The following is a 21,088-nucleotide window of genomic DNA, read 5'->3' as shown; positions in this document are numbered from 1 at the left end:
GCCGGATATCCTTTCTGAGGAGGATCTCTGAGTCTGCAAAAATGGTTTGGCAAAAGGTTTGATATGTGAGGGGGGATGTATACGTCACTGTTCCTAAAATGAAATAACGTGAAAATCGCATGAATTACAAATTTGTGTATTTCATTTAGAAAGTAAAGATATTCGCCTATTTTTTGTTTCAGGCAGGGCTTAACGTTATACTAGCAATTAAGAGTCGTAGACGGAAACGGAAGCACATATTTTCTCTATAATATATCAAATATAGCTCCACTTGGAACTGGTGATCTAATTACAAATCCTCGCTCATCTCCACATCCTAGACTTCGATAGTGGCGTAGTCAACGAAAACAAATCCAAGTACTTGATATCCATCTTAAATAAAAAAAAAAAATCCTTCTCGGCTATATATTTCTGGATTTTACATTCCACAGAGTATTTAACATGCTTACTAGAATGAAGAATAGAGTGGATAAGATTCTCCTGCTGGTAATAAGGGTTTTTAGTAAACAAAGTGTGTAAAGCTTGTGTATGCTTAGTGGAATGGACGGTGTTTGTCCCGGAAAGATAGTGTATTGGGGGGGGGAAGTGTAGGGGCAAATTGTGGACCAACTATGGGATGGCTCACACAGCCTCTACCCCTAGACAGACTTCGTTGCCCTGGTTTTGTAGCAACAATGTGTGTGTGTGTTTGGGGTGACTTATTTTAAAGGTCGTTGTAACTCTAGCGAGACCTACCCCTCCATTACGTTACCCACATAGTTGATCTCTTTGCTGTAAGCTTGTTCGGGATTCATGTCTGCATATTTAATAACAGTTTTGCGTTTTTGCTTATCTTATCCACTTTTCTTACACCAAGTGTCTCAATCTAAATCCGAATTCATTGAATTTACTTTCAACAAGTCGCCCTTCAAAAAAAAAAAAAAAAAAAAAAGGGGGATGATCCCACGCATTGCAGGAAAATATATATAAAAGGTCTATTTTCTGGTAATCCTAGAAGGAGAAGGTACATCGTTTCTCAGAAACAAAATAAAAATCCTCCGTTCGGAATTCAAGGGAGATAAGTATGAACTTATAAGTCAGTAGAGGATGAAGTAAAAAATCCCGGCTTTAGTAGAATCCCTAGAATATGTATAAATATTAGATTAGAAGAAAAGTTTTGTGGGTTTGATGTGTGCATTTTCCAAAAAATGTTTTTCCTCATTGCTGTTTTGGGCACCAATAATGTTAGTGAAAAGCAACAAATTTCAGTCTGAAGATTTTTTTTGACCTCAAACCCTACGCGACCTGTGACCTTTCGCTAATCGAAAGATAAAATGGACCATTGTGAAAGGCTTATCCGTCTCAAATGTCCAGGAAATTTTTGGTGTAATTAAACTTTAGCCAATTAAAAAAAAAATCGTAACTTGTGATGATGAAAGATGTAGCCAATAAGAGAGTAGGAAAAGTTCATTTGACAATGATTGGTTAAGCCTGAGTGTTTGAAACCACTTCTTATAAACTAAAACTAATTTTTAGTACAGTTATTTAGTATATATTTTCTTGGAAACCGGTGAAGCCCCGTCTATGCAAAAAAAAAAATTGTCAAAAATCGGACGAAATATAGAGGAATTTAAGGTGCCACGATAGCCGAGCGGTTATAGGCTAGACCCGCAATGCTAAGATGTATTGTTGGTTTAGTGGGTTCGATCCCCTTGGATTTTATTTAAAGGTTAATATGAGAACTTTGTAGTAAAGTATGTTAGACGAATATAGGCTAGACCCGCAATGCTAAGATGTACTGTTGGTTTAGTGGGTTCGATCCCCTTGGATTTTATTTAAAGGTTAATATGAGAACTTTGTAGTAAAGTATGTTAGACGAATATAGGCTAGACCCGCAATGCTAAGATGTACTGTTGGTTTAGTGGGTTCGATCCCCTTGGATTTTATTTAAAGGTTAATATGAGAACTTTGTAGTAAAGTATGTTAGACGAATATAGGCTAGACCCGCAATGCTAAGATGTACTATTGGTTTAGTGGGTTCGATCCCCTTGGATTTTATTTAAACGTTAATATGAGAACTTTGTAGTAAAGTATGTTAGACGAATATAGGCTAGACCCACAATGCTAAGATGTACTGTTGGTTTAGTGGGTTCGATCCCCTTTGATTTTATTTAAAGGTTAATATGAGAACTTTGTAGTAAAGTATGTTAGACGAATATAGGCTAGGCCCGCAATGCTAAGATGTATTGTTGGTTTAGTGGGTTCGAGTCCCTGGTCTAGGCTTTGGATTTTATTTAATTGTTAGTTTGTGAAATTCATAGTAAAGTATGTTTGCTAGTCGCCTCTGTCCACAACATCTAATTTGGTAGTTTGGACGTAAAGCCCTCCTGAAAAGAAATAAGCAATTACTTTTATACACGTAATTACTGCAATCGCAACCAGTGTTGAGTCAACAAAAAATAGTCAAATGCTGTTGCATGAAAAAGCTTGCCTTCCATTTCCAAATTCTTGAAAATTTGAATTAGTGAAAAGGAGGTTCATTCTTAATCCAAATCTCTCTCGCCTTGTCAAGCTCAATGGATAATTTTTCCAGATATCATTTGTAAATCTACAACTCAAACTTACAACACATTCTAAACTTATCTTTCTCGCTTAGTCAGCAAAGAGACATCGAGTCAAATTCTCTACATCAAATTGGATGAATTCATCTCTTATGATAAACCTGAGAAAAGAAGATCTAATATTAATTTTCAAGGGAATCAGACGCAAAATGTATCGTCTTGTTTTATCGTACTGCAGAAGAACTGCTGACAAAACAGTCTGTTTTCTGTTGACTGTACAGCTGTAATTTGAGTTTCAAGAACTCTGTATAATGATGCAGTTCATCCAGATGCAGTTCGTCCATCGCTTCAAATATCCTTTAAAAATTCTCCACCAATAAATAATAGAAGAAGCAAAATATTAGGATTAACCTTATGTTAATAGCAACTAAATTTTGATTATAGTTTATTCCTTGATGTCCGTGCATTAAAATCAATTTTTTGTTGCATGGCCTCTAATGTACCATTTTAACCATTTTATATTACTACCTCTTCAAAACTACATTAACCGTTTTCCACCTCTACCACAGTGCAGTATAAAAGTTGTGGGATAAATTTAAACTGAAAATATAGTCGAGTGGTTTAGAAAAGTGCCACAGAGGACTATCCCAAGGGAGTGTAGGTTAACTCTATTTACAAGTATGCACGGGCCGAGTAGTCCGAAGAAAAAGTGTGGTTATATACATACACATCTTGAGGTAGTTCTCTACGTTTTGCTCTGCACTGAAAAAGGTTGTCTGACTTGAGACTGTCTGGGTTTTTACATTTCCTCTTCACTTCCCTCTATGCACCTTTGCAAGCTTCCAGAATACCCTCTGCCGCCCCCAGGCAAACACCTATCTACACACACACACACACACACACACTAACGGCTTTAACAATTTCCTAGAGCTCTCCGGGTAAGAGTAGTAGGGAGTTTTATCAAAGAAATGGAAGTTGCCAGCAGCATCCATTGTACATCTCACTGAGTCTGTACCAGTAGTGCTTTCTTCTGATATTACTTTTCAACGTCTGCCATGGATACGTCTCAGATGTTACAAAATAATGACGTCATTTACCCGTTGTTCTTTGTTTTTTTGTTCTGTTTTTTATTTTTACTTTATCTTTACTTTCAGTAGGAGACATCGATTCAGTTCGTGTTAAAAATATCTCGAAAATAAGATACTCGTAGTTTAGGAAAGATCTAACTACCTCCAAAAAGGAGCTGAGTAATATGTTTTAAAATTTCTTGAGTTAGAAGAACAATTTAGAAGCAAGAGAAATTTTTAGAAGAGTAAATCTTTTGGGTACAGAATCCAAAAAAAAATAAAAAAAATGTTTACATAAGAATGGCTTCTTGACTGGTATAGGGTACCAGTATGTGTCTTTATAGCATTAGTAAGGATATAGAACTGGGAGAATAGTATAAAATCCTAGGGTTAGATCTGGGGGATAGATATAGAAATAACGTTAGCAGTAGCCAGAAATAGCTGTAACAGCTTGTTGGAAGTGGCCAACGTCTTTTTTTTGGAGGCGGGGGAAGGGGAAATCTGAAGGGATGGCGTGTCCTGGTAATGTCCTAGGTAAATCTGAGCCGCCGGAGGCTTTACATACAAATCGTTGGACGGGCCCAGATGCCGATACGCCAGAAGGTCGTACGTTTGGATTTATACTAACATTAAGGGTGGGGGGAAGGAAAGAGACAGAGAGAGAGTGAGAGAGAGAGAGGACTTAACCACATGGTTTTCTCGGTTGGTAAAGGTCCGAGCTTAACCACACCATTCAGACCATTCTCAGACAGGACATTCGCAGACCATTCTCAGACAAGACGTTTGCACAATTCACCCTTTCCGTGTCCATTGAATTGCTGCTTCCATTTCGCCAACTAAACATCATTCTGTTTAAAATTGCATTGCCACAACTACATACGACGATGTCCACTTGGAAGCCTATATTATGTATTATAAATAAAATAACACCAACATCTTGAATTTCTTTTTGCTCATGCGCGGGTGTATAAAAGCCAGTACTTCTCAACGTTATTTGTGCCAAGCACAAATATAATTCTATCGTTAACACATTCTAGAGGGGAAAAAAATGGTTGCTTTAAGTAGAAACTCACGTCAAAAACTAGTTTAAATTGATTTTTTTTATATATATTTATCCTTTTATTGAAATTTACACCTGTACCTACAGGGTATAATAAGTAAATGGGATAAATGTATATACTAACGTGGCAGACGTGAATGACGGTGATCCAGCGATGGCCGCCATTAGTCACCCAGTTGTTCACGGGGCCAACGGTGCCTCAGCCGTCTTCGAGGATTGGAGGGTAGTCTAGTTGAAGACAAGTTTGCAGCTAAAGGGTTGAGATGAAGTGAGAGTTTTTGATGAAAATTTTTATATCGGATTTTGGCAAGTTCGTCGGAGATGAGTGGAATTTGGAGATATATATCGTATTGTGTGGTTGCTAACTTGGAATAGAGCGTCTACTATGCGGCGGAGCATTTTGGATTTGAGTGTTTGCAGTCTATTGATGTTGGATTTGTTTGGTTGTTCCGTAAAGTTCGAGTCCGTAGGTCCATATTGGTGTGAGAAGAGCTGTATAGAGTCGTCGTTTGTTCTGATTGATTTAAATTGCAATTCAATTACGTTATGTTACAATTACAGTTCGGAAGGACTGTCGTGCAATTTAGTGCGATAATGCTGCTTGATCTGTACTGCAAAAACGTTTTTATTTGGTCCATTTCAGTCTTTATTGTTTCTCAGATTAGGATATGCAAACAATTGCTCCTCCGCTAGCGCAATCAGCAACAGCAATGACCTATGGCGATGGAGTTGAAAACCATCCCTATGGTAGTGATTCTAGCCAAATCCTAAACCAAAACTACAGCTTCACTGCTTTGTAAGAGACAAAATGGCCACTGTCTTCTTACTTAATGAAGGGAATTATGTGGAATGTGATGGGGGATTAAAGGATTTTGATGATGTGCAAGGAGAATGTGGGATTTGGGTTAATAGATTTCTGATTAAGTCATTGATAAATGGAACTGAGTGGGAGATTGCAAAGGATCTTGTCAAGTTGGATAAATAGATAAGTGGGAATTAGTAATAAAGCGGAGTATTTTTAATTGAAAGGGAATCGTAGGCGTTGGATGTCAGAACGCTTGAATGAATCCCATAATTTCGAGTCCGTAAAATCCAAATTGGTGTAAAGGGCAATTGTAGTAAAGTACTTTGTTTTTCAAGCGTTTATCAGTTGAATTGGTGCAAATTTTTTTTTTTCACTTCGTTACGTTTCCAGATAAAAACTAGAGTAATGCCTATTTTTTTTCAGGCAAGCTTCACGTCCAACTACCAAATTAGGTGGACGGAGGCGACTAGCAAACATACTTTACTATAAAGTTCTCACATTAACCATTAAATAAAATCCAAGGCCTCTAGACCAGGGGGAATCGTACCCACTAACCAACAATACATCTTAGCATTGCGGGTCTAGTCTATAACCGCCTAACATACTTTACTACAAATTTCTCATATTAACCATTAAATAAAATCCAAGGCCTAGACCCCGGGGATCGAACCCACTAAACCAACAATACATCTTAGTATTGCAGGTCTAGCCTTTAGATTAGTTTAGATTATCGAAGTGGGAGCTAACCCCCACGGCCCCGCAGCCACAAGAGGCTTATTGTGCCTTCCCATTATGGATCTAGTAGACAAAACCTTCCCTACTAAAAAGGTTGAGGTCTTTCCCTACGTAGTTCTTTTTACGTTACTTATCTCCTTTGGTCTCATAGTTCACAAAGATTTCATAGCCCAACCGCTCGACTGCAATACAAGTGAACAGCAGTTCAGATGCTTCCTGAACCTACCATGCCCCGCGTAAATAGGCCTGTAATCAGAGTAATCTGATTTCTCTGGCCAAGCACAGAGAGTCACTTTGGCTCTTTCGTTTGCATAGCCAAGGCATCAACCGTTCGTTTGACACCCAGTTCTTTTCATGCTTTCTCCAGATCCAGTTTCTGAGAACTACACCCTAGGTCAGGGGTCGGCAACCTATTTTAAGTAGAGAGCCATTTCTCCTTAAATAATTTTAATAAATCTTACCAAGAGCCGCAAGGATGATAGTGTAAAAAGTTGTAGTAGATCATTTGTATTCACAAATTATTATTTTATGATATTCAATAACGTTTAAAAGTTTTATATATTTATTTTCACATATTGCAATGTAAATAAACAAATAAATAATAGCTAAACCTATGTTTGAATGAAAATGGCGGCAGTCCTATATATTACGTACTGTATTTTAATATAATTCTATTCAATTTCAAACCTATCACATTTAAAATTCTTTTTGAAAAAATATCTTCACTTTAATAAATGAAATTTTCATTTGTTTCGATAAAATTGAAATATACAATTTATTTTGGACAGGCTGAAGAGCCACAAAATTTGGTTAAAAGAGCCGCATGCGGCTCGCGAGCCGTGGGTTGCCGACCCCTGCCCTAGGTGATCCCGCCTCTAACAAAAAAACATCTCTTGACTATTTCTTGAAAGTTACGGATTTTTGTTTTTGTTTTGCTTTGATGTCATCAGGAATTTTCTGAATCTTTCATTTTATCTTGAGCAACCTTTAAGAAATCTTTACCTCCATCAACTTACGTCACATTACGTAATTAAAGTTACTATTTATTCACATATTTTAAAGGTAATTCTAAATTTACCTCTATTCTTGGCGTCACCTCTTTTAGTGTCTATATAAATATTTAAATTGAATTTAACTTTGCCAATATTGCTGACTTTACTTTTGAAAGAATTTCCAACATGTTTAGAGGGAAGATAATGTAAATAATTTAAGGAAAATTCTTCAACTTACTGTTAACATCTTTTTAAGGGCGGCGGGCCCGTACCTAGCTTTTTTTGTCATGCATACCAAAGTTCTGTTTAAGCCTTGAAATTTCAAAGCTACTTTTCTTTTATCTTTTCTGTAAGGTTTTTCTTCTCCTTTACTTTGTTAACTTTTTTTTTTTTTATTTACTTTTATATTACAGCTAATTTCCTTTGGGAATTTCATTTATCCTGCGCTCCTTGTTTTGTTTTCATTCTTATTTTCTTCTTTTTTCTCTGTTATACTTACAAAAATTAACTTTCCTGATTTTTCAGACGTTTTAAATATTTTAATTTTATATTGAAAACTGTATTTATAATTAGTTAAAAGGAGGTTTTTCCGGTGGCTCCAACGATTCACTTTAAACTTCATTTATGTTTTCTCAGAAATTCTCTTAGAAAAAGAAAAGTTTTGAACTAGAAGTGATTGATATTTAGAAAGGTAAATATTATTATAAATTTAAAGAAAACTTATTGAAGCTAATTAATTGGAAATTTGTAAGTTCAAGAAATGTTGCCTTTTTTTTTTTTTTTTTTTTTTTTTTTTTTTTTTTTTTTTTTTTTTTTTTTCTTTCTGCATTGGCTTCCGCCATACAGCCAGCATCGTCTAGGTACTTATCACTAGGATATCACTCACTCTCCATTCTTACTTGTAAATACATTCGCTTCACACATTCATCCCTCTACTATATACAACTATTTACATAAACTACAGCTAATGGATGGATCAGTACTCTATATTCCTGCCATCCTTATAGCTTAACCGAAATTAAAATCACGTAATCCTTCTCTAATAATTTTCTTCCATTCATTCTAATTCGGCTATAGCTTTTAAATACATTCATATTTCATTGCTAGCTCTGCTATCGACTTGAGCACATAAAGGTTGGTGGAGAATATAATGTCTTCGTAGCGAAATGGTGCATCTAAATACCTGTATATATCGTCAAACATTCGTTTCCTTTCTATCACATAACGTGGACATATCATTATTATATTGTAAAATGGATCTTGAAAGCCAGAGGAGGCTTGCTTTATCTCAATAGTGCACCCTCAAGAGAACTCCCACGTCGGCTGTGTTCTCTATGTAATAAATCTCTACCGGAAGACCTGTATCATTTTCTGTCAGTCTGCCCTATTTTGAAAGAGTTTCGGCAAGCGTTTCTTAAAAATAGTGAATTGACGATGGAAGAAACGCTAAAATATCTAAATGGCGATCTCCAATGGAGACCGATTATTAATTACTGTAAAGGTGCATGGAGGTATAGAAAAGAATTAATAGCAGAATTTAATTTCTAAAATCAAGTGAAATAAATAAAAGTAGCAAATATTGTTATATGGATAATAGTTTTCTATAAAAATTCTTAATAAATAGCTTATAAAATAATAATAATTAGTTAAAAAATAGTTAAGTATGAGAAATGAATAATACATTGTAATGGTATCATAAGGTACAAACAACAACCCCGCTGATGGTCTCAGACCTAGTGTATGTCTTTATTTTGTTTAGTCTTATTATTTAAAGAAGGATTTCTTATTTATTATTTATTTTAAAGGTAATTTATAATTTTTGTGATTGTTTACTTTTTTGTTATTATAAAAGGAAAATAAAGACTTTATCTATCTATCTATCTGTCTATCTATCTATCTATCATTATTATATTGTCTTGAAATCCTCCTCCTCATTGCAATCTACGCAAAGAGGAGAGGACCTTTTGTTGATCCTGTGTAGATACGATCCGCACACCGCGTGGTTCGCTCTCAGCCTGCTTATTGTCGTAACAACCCATTTATTAGTTGCCTTTAGGTCGAAGAAAATTTTGCGAGAACCTAACAAATTTCAATTACATCATGCTTTTTAACTCTATATCAAAATGTTATCCTAAGTTGTGTGAAATCTCTGCCACTGTTGCTTTTAAAAGAACTGTTGGTTTAACCACAGTTTCGCAATTAGAAAGAGAGGGAAAGAGTTCCGGTTAGTTGAAATTTAGAGCAAGTTCTTTAGTCGTTTTTTTTACCTATTTAGTTGGAGTTCCTGTCTCCGTAAACCTGACAATAAGTTAAATTCGGCTCTGAAGTGCTGTTTCAGCATAATCTACGACTCTTAAACACCTCTATTCTGCATTTATGAGTATCATGTATGGTCGTGATTGTGTGTTTCAGGGAAAATTAGTTAACCGGATGTTAAAACCGTAGATTACTTTTTTTTTATAGTTTTCTTCACTTGTCTAGACTTCAGTTTTCATTCTAGAGGGTGTCATCCTAACCCTCAACACTAGCTGATGATTCAAGCTTTTCACGGAAGGCTATAGAAGATGGGTCCATGGTTTTCCGTGGGGGATATGAAAAACCTATTTTTATTTATTTTTTTTTTTTTGACGCGATCTAGAGCAGCTGTGATGTTTAAAGCCCAATATATCTTTTTTTCTACAATTTCTAAGATTCAAGAAAATGTGAAAATGTTTAGAAAATTACTTGTAGTGTTCAAATCAGGCACAACTTACAAGATTTTAGAACTTAACAATCTGGGTAGTTGAGGGCACAGGAAATGAATGAGATGAACAGCGGAATCTGTTAGACGTGAGTAGAGAAACTACCCGTTGATGCTTGAGGGTCGTTTGAAAAGTCCGTGCAAAAATAAAAACTACTTAATTTTTTGGGATAAACCTTTTTTATTTTTCAACATAGTCTCCTTTTAGGCTTATACACTTCGTCCAACGCTGCTCTAGTTTGTTGATCCTTTCCGAATAATAGGATTTGTCCAAGTCTGAAAAATAGCCATTCGTTTCTGCAATCACCTCCTCGTTTGAATAAAATCTTTTTGCCGCCAGCCATTTCTTCATATTGGGGAACAAATAGTAGTCCGAGGGAGCCAAGTCTGGAGAATAGGGGGGGTGTGAAACGAGTTGGAACCCTATTTCCATTAATTTTGCGACCACAACTGCTGAGGTGTGAGCTGGTGCGTTATCGTGATGGAAAAGGACTTTTTTGCGGGCCAATCGTGGGCGTTTTTCTTGCAGCTCGGTTTTCAAACGGTCCAATAACGATGAATAATATGCACCTGTAATAGTTTTACCCTTTTCCAGATAGTCGATGAGGATTATTCCTAGCGAATCCCAAAAGACAGTCGCCATAATCTTTCCGGCCGAAGGAACGGTCTTCGCCTTTTTTGGCGCTGATTCCCCCTTGGTAACCCATTGTTATAGATTGTTCTTTGGTCTCAGGAGTGTAGTGATGTATCCATTTTTCATCCACAGTGACGAAACGACGCTTAAAGTCCTTGCGGATTCTTCTGGAACAGCTGCAAACCGTCCTTGCAACACTTCACACGATTTCGTTTTTGGTCAAGCGTGAGCAATCGCGGCACCCATCTTGCGGATAGCTTTGTCATGTCCAAATGTTGATGCAAAATATTATGTACCTGTTCATTCGAGATGCCCACAGCACTAGCAATCTCACGCACCTTCACTCTTCTGTCATCCATCACCATATCATGGATTTTATCAATGATTTCTGGAGTAGTAACCTCAACAGGGCGTCCAGAACGTTTAGCGTCACTTGTGCCCATATGGCCACTCCGAAAATTTTGAAACCACTTATAAACTGTTCTAATCGAAGGTGCAGAGTCACCATAATGTTTATCAAGCTTCTCTTTAGTCTCCTGAAGCGTTTTACCTTTCATAAAGTAGTGTTTAATCAACACACGAAATTCTTTTTCGTCCATTTTTTGAAAATCACTCGACTTCCTCGATTCAAACGAATGCCAAACACAAAGAAATAGACCGATCTGGCTGAAACTTGGTGTGTGTTCTTCCAAGAGATGCTACTAACTAAACATAACCTCGATACGCGCCAGTAGTGCTATCTCTCTGACTGCACGGAATTTTCAAACGACCCTTGTACGATATCCATTTTGCTTGCTGGTTACTCCCGAAGGAAATTTACAGGTCCACTGGCGTTTCAGTCGCCGTGAAGGATTGTCAGGGCTGGTAGGAGAGGCTGCGAGAAGGGATTAGTGAAATGAGAGATGGTATTTCTGACTTTTACTTTTGGCTAGCTGCTTTTTAAAAAGGAATTTCCGGGATAGGTGTGTAGTGTCAGTTTTGTGACGTAGGGAACCAAGTATTTGTCACAGTATTTTAGACTAAAATGTCTGCATTGTCCATATGTTTGTCTGTTTGGCCGAGCCTCAACATTTTAGTCTGTTGCTCCACGTAGGATTGATTACAGAGCTGAATTAGTGTTTTTTAGTTCCGTTGGTTGTTTTTTTTTAGATCTTTGAAATATATTTTGTTCTATTGAAGAGCCCCAAGGTCTGTGCTTCAGGTCTGTACAAGAAAGAGGATTATTATTAAACAAGACTGAATAGGAGTCCTGACGAAGAATGAAGATGGCATGTTGGTATTTTTGAGAGTTCAGTTTAATCCTCCAGAATTTTCCTCTGGGCTGTATGATGCGAAGGTGTCTACGGGAATAAGTGGGAATATGATGAAAGCTTTCTACTTGTCGCAGTACAGCTGGGTCATCTTCATATGTGGGTGGTAATGTTGGTATAGTGTATGTCTGATCTGTATGCTGTGTTCAGGATGGGACCAAGCGTATTCTACTAGAGAAATTTATTACAAATATTAATGAACCAATAACGTATTATTATTATTATTGCTGTTGTATAAATTATATTTGAAAATTGACACAAAAAGTTTAACTGAATGAATTTTTTATAGAGGGGTGTACCCCTATTGTGGTGTAGTGGTAAAAGGGTGTATTTTAGGAGGAGTTGCTTCCCCCATATAGACAGAATCCGCGACTAGGGATGATGAAATGTAAATTGGCCGCAAGGGCCCAGGGCACGCCCATCGTCCTGCTCATTTACCTCGTCATTACAGAACCCGGTCCTGTTCTGGGCCGGCCGATCTCTTGTCCCTCAGGGTCCAGCGAAAGCAGCACCACTAATGCGGGCTCTCTTTTTATTTTAATATATATTTTTCTCCCCAAATTTTAATGCAAAAACCCACAGGAATGAGAAGAAGGGTGGTAAAGGGGAAAATTGCGCCAGTGGTAACAAAATAGTATGAACCAGCACAGTAACGAGAGAGATGAGGTTGGTCAGTGGTGGCAAAAGGGCTTGGTGATTTAATGCAAAACAGCCCTTAATTATGTGAAGGTCCTGGATTCCCACCCACCGCAACTGGGAACCCCCGTGCTATGGGGCTCGCGCCCAGGACCATTCTACTGCTGCTGCTGCTGCTGCTGCTGGTTAGTAACCCTGTTGTAATCAAGCTTAGACTGGGATAGATACATAGGGTAACACCAATTAATTTGTTAGCCGACCACAACAGAACGTTATCGAAGTGCTCGTTTGTATGGTAATAGACTGGGATAGAGAGTTCAGGACGTAGTGTGCGCCGATGTAATCCATGAAGGTGGCTTACTGGGCAGTGCTGTTGGTTGCGTCAAGGATGCGATATCCCATCTGTATTTGGGGAATGAATTTTTACTTTCTCCTGCTATATTTATGAACTAGAGAATGTTCTGTCCCTTTTTCTTTTTTTAAATCGAATAAACAGAAGTATGCCCTTTGATACCCATTGCTTTAAGCCCTTTACTCCCATTCTTTTTGGATGTCTAAACCATTGAAGGCGACGGTTTACTTCGTCTTCTTGCAGAATATTCTTTTCTACTTCCAATATCTCCCTCAAGTTCTTGTTCCAAAATATTTCCCTCCTAGATTTTCTCGCTGATCACTTCCAAGCAATAAAAAGTTATTCTTACTCAGGTCTCAAGATTTGAGACAGGGTGTACAAGGGAGGAGAGGTCGAACCTTCGGGAGGTGATTCAGCAGCTCAAATGCAACAAAAAATATTCTATTCACTATGGCCCGATTCTCAATAGTGTACAAGATACTTGCATTTTTTAACTTTTCCGTCGATATTCGCGTTTCCCACCATAAAAACGGCCGTAACTTTTCTATCCTTTATCCAATAACAAATCTGCTTATTCCAAACGAAAGAGCATTAAATTTCCTATAAATATGCTTAACACATACCCTCTAAACGTTTCTTATAAACAATGAAATTTTTACTCTAATGTCTAAAAAAATTCGTTCTCAATGATTTTGTTAAAATGTTCAACTGCATTTTTTTCAATGATTGCTGCTGAATCATCTCCTGAAGTTTCGACCACTCCTCCGTATACACCGTGTAGATCACTGTACTTTCCTTTGTACAGTTAAATGCTTCTCTCTCAAAATCGACATTTAATACAGTATAACACTACTTAAAGTCACGAGCCATTAATATTGCTCAAAATATTTGGCTATTGCCCTGCTAATCTTTTAAATTAGTGCTATTATTTGGCAGCATCCTTGAACTATTCTATTCTTTAGTAGCTCTACCAATTAAGTCCGTTTTGCTTCAATCTCAGATTTATAGCAATTGTAAAAAGTAAGTTTATTATTGTTATGGTAGAAGTGAGAATTTTTTAGGGATTTTTGGCCTATCCAGGGCATCCCTGCCTAAAACTGACATCTTTACATTGCCCAATCTTTAGTAGGCAAATAATTAGGTAAAACCAACCCTATCTTGGAAGAACCATGAGCCTTAGCTCTTATGCCCAGTCAAACTTTGTGCCGCCAAAAATTTAGACATCATTCTTCAATGCTGAATTAATAAATCAATTCTAATAAATTATTGTCGTATGTTTAAATAGGATTTGCGTCAATCATCCCCGGCTATGCAAGATACAGTATGGTTGGAGACTCAAGAAATGGTGTATTTAATCTGCGGGTGGTAAACGCCAGTCTGGAGGATGATGCAGACTTCCAGTGCCAAGTTGGACCAAAGAACTTCCACAAAGCTATTAGAGCTAATGCAAGACTCTCAGTTATTTGTAAGTACTTCATTTATTTAGTTATGCAGTGTTTTGTATTGGTTCAAAACTATTGGTTACATACGAGTATTGAACAACTATAGTTGTAAATAAATAAGATTCACTATTATTGCCTCCACTATAGACAGTAAAAGCTTTATGATAAAAGATTTTATAAATTTACAATTAAAATTTGAAAGGTTTCTTTTTTAAAGTTACTCCACGGTACAATTACAATTTCATAAAAATTTTAACACCATTAGACAGACAACACGAAGCTGCACAAGAAGGTGTAAAACACATATTCTACAACCAACTTAGGCTTTTTAACAAAGCACACACACAAATGGGCATTACGCAATCAACAAACCTTGTTAAGTTGATTAGGCCTTTTAAAACATAAATACGTTTTAATATTTGTGCGCTCAACAAATCATCAAGTTTCTGTTAAATTTTCTTAAAATTAAATTTTCACCAAACCATGCTTTCTACCTCTGATGATGCCTACAGCATTCATACAGTTGATCCTCTGATCGTTATAAGCGCTCTTTAAACATACATCAACCTCTTGCAGGACTGGCTTAACAAATGGCGAATCAAAAACTAACGTTACCCAAATCAAAATATATAGTATTTACTCTTAGACTATAAATCCTACCTCCCACCTTCATGAACCAAAGTCCTGCACCAATACGCTACCTAGGATTGTACCTAGAATCAAACGTTTGACTTGGAATTCCCATACTAGACTGAAAAGACAAGAAACTGACCAACGCTACAAAACTTCTCGCCTGAGACAACTAAGTGAAACGATCTAAACTCAACCTACAAAACAAAAGATCCTACTAAATCTACTGTTACTTCGACCTATTTAGTTCATACAGCATCGAAATCTAGGGATTCACTCTCAACGCATCTAGTCATAACAGTCACAAATATTTCTGGAAATTCTTAAAGCTTCTCGTTTCCTTGTAAATAACCTCACAAGCCATAATAACCTCTCAAAATCTCCTTCCTGAAAGATCTTGCTTAAACTTTTTTTTTTTGGCGCATCGACTGCTGAGGTCATTAGCGCCCCTTAATCATTTTGAGCTTCTCTCCTCTTTTAGCCACTCGAGTTGGGACGGCACGCGGTTCCGACATACTGCACTTTGCTGAGCAAAGTAGGGTGGAGCCCAGGTATGTTGGAATATATATCCCACTCATCCCCTCTATATATCCCATCGATCCAGTCGACGAGGGGGAGAGTGGGATATATTCGTGCCTTCCCCTATTTAAATCAACTAAAGATATTAGAGACAAAACCAATAGTGTTTTATTATCGAATATAACTTAGTACTAGACCTAATCTACCATAAGGAGGCTATTTTCCTTAGAACTATGATAATTTGCAGTACGTACTTTTAACAAAGCTTAAACTCTTGTTGTATTTTTTCCTCAGATTTCTTTCCTCTACAGCAGCTCATCTTAAACACCCTGTAGTTAAAAAATCTATCTTCTTCCGCAAGAAGATGGCCTCGCGAACTATTTCTCTTTCTCTTTCTTCGTACAATTTCTTTTTCATCGTACAATCAGTAAAATTTATTAGCAGATAGTTGTTTTTTTTTCCAATTATAAGAAAAATTATTGAGTAAGAGAAAATTGTGAAAGTGTTTTTCATCAAATTATCTTCCACCTTTACGTTCAATGAATGGAAAGTGGAAATAAAGGAAAAAGAAAACAGAAGTTCAAGAGATGACCCTAATTTAAATCAACAAGTATAATCCAATATTCTTTGGAAATGCCAATGTTAAAATTGATTAATTCTTGTTTCTCAAAAATACCGAAATACAAACACAACCACCAATGAAATAAGGTATTGCATTATTGATTTCTGTTATATTGACGAACACTGTTTGCCCTTTACGTATTGGCATTTTTTGTTTTTTATTAACAGTCGAAGCAATTTAGTTTTTCCTAAATTTGTCTATTCAAAGAGTTGATTAAAAAAAAAAAAAGAAGAAGAAAATTGACAGCAAACTTGGCAAAATTTTCCCTACAGTATTATTTATTTTTCCCAATTAAATAATTCACAATTACATTATAAAGTAGAGAAAACTGAAAACTGAAGGAATGTCACTTTAGAGGGAAATCCAAAAGAAATCAGAGAATGTAGTTTCCGTGGATATCGTGGAAAACAGGAAAAAAAAAATCCCCTCTTATGTATGCGTACTTCTCATTACATTTAATTCATGAAGATACATAGTTCGTTAAAAAAAATAAAACGTTAAGTAAAAATATTGAACTGGACATGCAGAAAGACTCCCAGAGGACAATTGCTCTTGGACAGGTTAGTCCCTGGAAAGAGAAAAAAGAAGACGCCTGTGGGAATGCTTAGACGATGATCTGCCTAAAATTGGAGTCACCGAATGGTGGCGGAAAAGCTCAAGACAGAGACAGAGATACTTGGATAGGAAGTGACAGGGAGGGGCCAAAGTCCAGCTTGGACTTCAGAGCCAGTTAAGTTGGTTATTGTAATTTACTCTCGTTCCTGAGTTAGCCCTTAATGCTAGCCCTTAAACTCTTGGTCAGTAATAATATCCTTTATTCTATTCAGTCCTTCAGCCTCCCTAAGCAAATCACTGATATTCCGCTCGTTCCTAAGTTAGTGTTAATGCTAGCCCTTAAACCCTTGGTCAGTAATATTATCCTTTATTCTATTCAGCCCTTCAGCCTTCCTAATCAGATCACTAATATTCCGCTCGTTCCTAAGTTAGTGTTAATTCTAGCTCTTTAATCTCAGTCAGTAATATTATCTTTTATTCTATTCAGCCCTTCAGCCTCCCTAATCATAACTCTCTGATATTCCGCTCGTGTCTATAAATTAATAGCTACTTAAATCTCTATTTCGTGGCTGTACTCCACGGACATCAACCTCATCTACAGCTAACCCCACAGAGACGTACATTTTATTATAATGACCTTTACAGGGAGCCTCTAAAATGGTCCTACTAGTCATAAAATGATTTATCCTAGAAATATATATAAACATCCTAAGATCTACGTGAAAATCTTTGCAGGCATTTTCATGAAATTCTTGGAAAAAAAAAAAAAAGAAATCCTTCTTTATAATGCCACTTCTTCCGGTAGAGGAATTCCGGTTGCTGAATTTTGGGTGAAACAAATCTATTCAGAAAATATGGCACCACGGCAATACCTTTTTAAGGCCCTCCTCTAAAACGATTAACAATAGAAATATAAGAAATTATATTAAAATCTTTTCCAGATGTTGAGAAAATTAAATGTGTTTAAAAAAATTATGTTTAAGACGAAAGTGACGTAAGAAAAACAAAGGGATATATAATAAGCAAGTATTATTAACATATGTGTGGGATAAAGTTAAATCGCTGCTAGAGAACTATAACAGGTATTAAACATTTAATACGGGGAAGTAGAAATAATGCGGGATTTAAACTAGTTTGTAGCGGGTTTAAAACTAAATGACAACTGTTGGATGACAGGACTGCGGCATGGTATAAAGGGAATAACCACGGTTTGGTTGTCGTCTACCTTCGTTCCCGTCAAGTTCTCCCGTGTGCGCGTACAGGGAGCTATAAACTGGGTATAATAAACTGGGACAGAGAGAGAGAGAGAGAGACAGAGAGAGTGTTCCTTAACCACAATCTGGAATTCCTTGTTTTCCTATAATATCCAGTAATGTAATCTGTTTTTCACTTTCTCCCTCTACAACTGAGAGAAAGTATTTAGCCGTAGTGCTAAATTTTCTAAATAGAATTTTTTTTTTTTCATTCAGAAATCAGCAACCGGAAATACTTCACCGGATACAGCACTTTTCTGATGGAAAGTTCACTTTTTCAAAAGGTTTTGCACGAAAAGATTTTCACGTAGATCTAGGATGTTTATACATATATTTCTAGGATAAATCATTTTAGGACAAGTCTAAGGCCATTTTAGAGCCTCCCTGTAAATGTCATTTCAGTGAAATGTACGTCTCTGTGTGGTTAGCTGTAGATGAGATTGATGTCCATTGACTACAGCCACAGAAAAGAAGGCTATTAATTTACAGACTCTAGCGGAATATCAGTGATGAACGGATTTTGAATCAAGATCACTTGAGATCTGTTCTAATGGAAATGCTGCACAAATATGGTGCCGATTACCTAAATGAACTCAAAATGGGAAAGATCTAAAAAAAAAAAAAAATTCTGTAGCATAGTTTCCATATTTACAGCAAACGGAAGCTATTGTCTACAAGTAACACAGCCCTCAACCAATCGTAAAATAAATCGATAGTACCATCATTATCTTGAACTGACACAATTAATTTATAAATATTGAAAATATAATAAACTTTAATTTCCTAAAAATGAGCGACATAAATGGAGAATGCCATAAACACGACTATAAAATCGTGGAAAACAATATCACAGTAGAAAATACGGCAGGACAATAAATGTTACCGGAAAACTGTTACCTAGTACCACCTGCACTAACACAGTATATCGATATATATATATATGTGCAGGAAACTAAAAGCAATTCTACTATCCGAACGGTATGGCCAAACGGGTAATATCATTAAAATATATCGAAAATACTGAAGTACTTTTCGACAAAGCCAGAATTGAAAGTATCGACTAGTTGCTGCTGTTGTGTATATTTGGAGGATATCAAACTATTTATACTTCCGGTTTTAGTAGTGGATATTTTGTTTTTAGAATGGAATACAATTTTATTATAAAACTGAAGTTAGCCATTTTGTGAACTAACTTCTGTTTTTTTATACCATGTCAGCAGGATGACTAATCACTACGCTAAGGAAAACATTAAAATTATCTGATAATTCTAATTAATGTTTTTTCCTCAAAGATGGATTTCCATTAATCCAATTTTCTTTTTTTAAAAAACATTTCTGACAGCAAAACTTTGTTTTTTAAATTAATTAGTAAATAGACAAGGCGCCACGGTAGCCGAGCGGTTATAGGCTAGACCCGCAATGCTAAGATGTATTGTTGGTTTAGTGGGTTCGATTCCCCCGGTCTGGGCCTTGGATATTATTTAATGTTTAATATGAGAAATTTGTAGTAAAGTATGTTAGGCGGTTAAAGGCTAGACCCGCAATGCTAAGATGTATTGATGGTTTAGTGGGTTCGATTCCCCCGGTCTGGGCCTTGGATATTATTTAATGTTTAATATGAGAAATTTGTAGTAAAGTATGTTAGGCGGTTAAAGGCTAGACCCGCAATGCTAAGATGTATTGATGGTTTAGTGGGTTCGATTCCCCCGGTCTGGGCCTTGGATTTTATTTAATGGTTAATATGAAAAATTTGTAGTAAAGTATGTTAGGCGGTTAAAGGCTAGAACCGCAATGCTAAGATGTATTGATGGTTTAGTGGGTTCGATTCCCCCGGACTGGGCCTTGGATATTATTTAATGTTTAAAATGAGAAATTTGTAGTAAAGTATGTTAGGCGGTTATAGGCTAGACCCGCAATGCTAAGATGTATTGTTGGTTTAGTGGGTTCGATTCCCCCGGTCTGGGCCTTGGATATTATTTAATGGTTAATATGAGAAATTTGTAGTAAAGTATGTTAGGCGGTTAAAGGCTAGACCCGCAATGCTAAGATGTATTGATGGTTTAGTGGGTTCGATTCCCCCGGTCTGGGCCTTAGATTTTATTTAATGGTTAATATGAGAAATTTGTAGTAAAGTATGTTAGGCGGTTAAAGGCTAGACCCGCAATGCTAAGATGTATTGATGGTTTAGTGGGTTCGATTCCCCCGGTCTGGGCCTTGGATATTATTTAATATTTAAAATGAGAAATTTGTAGTAAAGTATGTTAGGCGGTTATAGGCTAGACCCGCAATGCTAAGATGTATTGTTGGTTTAGTGGGTTCGATTCCCCCGGTCTGGGCCTTGGATATTATTTAATGGTTAATATGAGAAATTTGTAGTAAAGTATGTTAGGCGGTTAAAGGCTAGACCCGCAATGCTAAGATGTATTGATGGTTTAGTGGGTTCGATTCCCCCGGTCTGGGCCTTGGATATTATTTAATGTTTAAAATGAGAAATTTGTAGTAAAGTATGTTAGGCGGTTATAGGCTAGACCCGCAATGCTAAGATGTATTGTTGGTTTAGTGGGTTCGATTCCCCCGGTCTGGGCCTTGGATATTATTTAATGGTTAATATGAGAAATTTGTAGTAAAGTATGTTAGGCGGTTATAGGCTAGACCCGCAATGCTAAGATGTATTGATGGTTTAGTGGGTTCGATTCCCCCGGTCTGGGCCTTGGATATTATTTAATGTTTAAAATGAGAAATTTGTAGTAAAGTATGTTAGGCGGTTATAGGCTAGACCCGCAATGCTAAGATGTATTGATGGTTTAGTGGGTTCGATTCCCCCGGTCTGGGCCTTGGATATTATTTAATGTTTAAAATGAGAAATTTGTAGTAAAGTATGTTAGGCGGTTATAGGCTAGACCCGCAATGCTAAGATGTATTGTTGGTTTAGTGGGTTCGATTCCCCCGGTCTGGGCCTTGGATATTATTTAATGGTTAATATGAGAAATTTGTAGTAAAGTATGTTAGGCGGTTATAGGCTAGACCCGCAATGCTAAGATGTATTGTTGGTTTAGTGGGTTCGATTCCCCCGGTCTGGGCCTTGGATATTATTTAATGTTTAAAATGAGAAATTTGTAGTAAAGTATGTTAGGCGGTTATAGGCTAGACCCGCAATGCTAAGATGTATTGTTGGTTTAGTGGGTTCGATTCCCCC

General features: G+C 36.7%; 1 protein-coding gene across 2 annotated transcripts in view; it reads left to right on the top strand.

Moving 5' to 3' along the window:
* Positions 1-21,088, top strand: part of LOC141455642 (nephrin-like) — a 258,998-nt gene that overhangs the window by 177,206 nt on the left and 60,704 nt on the right. For both annotated transcript variants that reach the window (XM_074130861.1, XM_074130862.1), the window contains one exon: positions 14,157-14,336. In XM_074130861.1, the coding sequence (XP_073986962.1) occupies positions 14,157-14,336 (180 nt within the window). The remainder of the gene's footprint in view (positions 1-14,156; positions 14,337-21,088) is intronic.

The sequence above is a fragment of the Rhodnius prolixus genome, unplaced genomic scaffold (assembly GCF_049639745.1).
Source record: "Rhodnius prolixus isolate KJV_2025 unplaced genomic scaffold, Rpr scaffold_4, whole genome shotgun sequence".
NCBI lineage: Eukaryota > Metazoa > Arthropoda > Insecta > Hemiptera > Reduviidae > Rhodnius > Rhodnius prolixus.
Note: the sequence above shows the minus strand (reverse complement) of the source record. Positions and strands in the feature narration are given on the sequence as shown.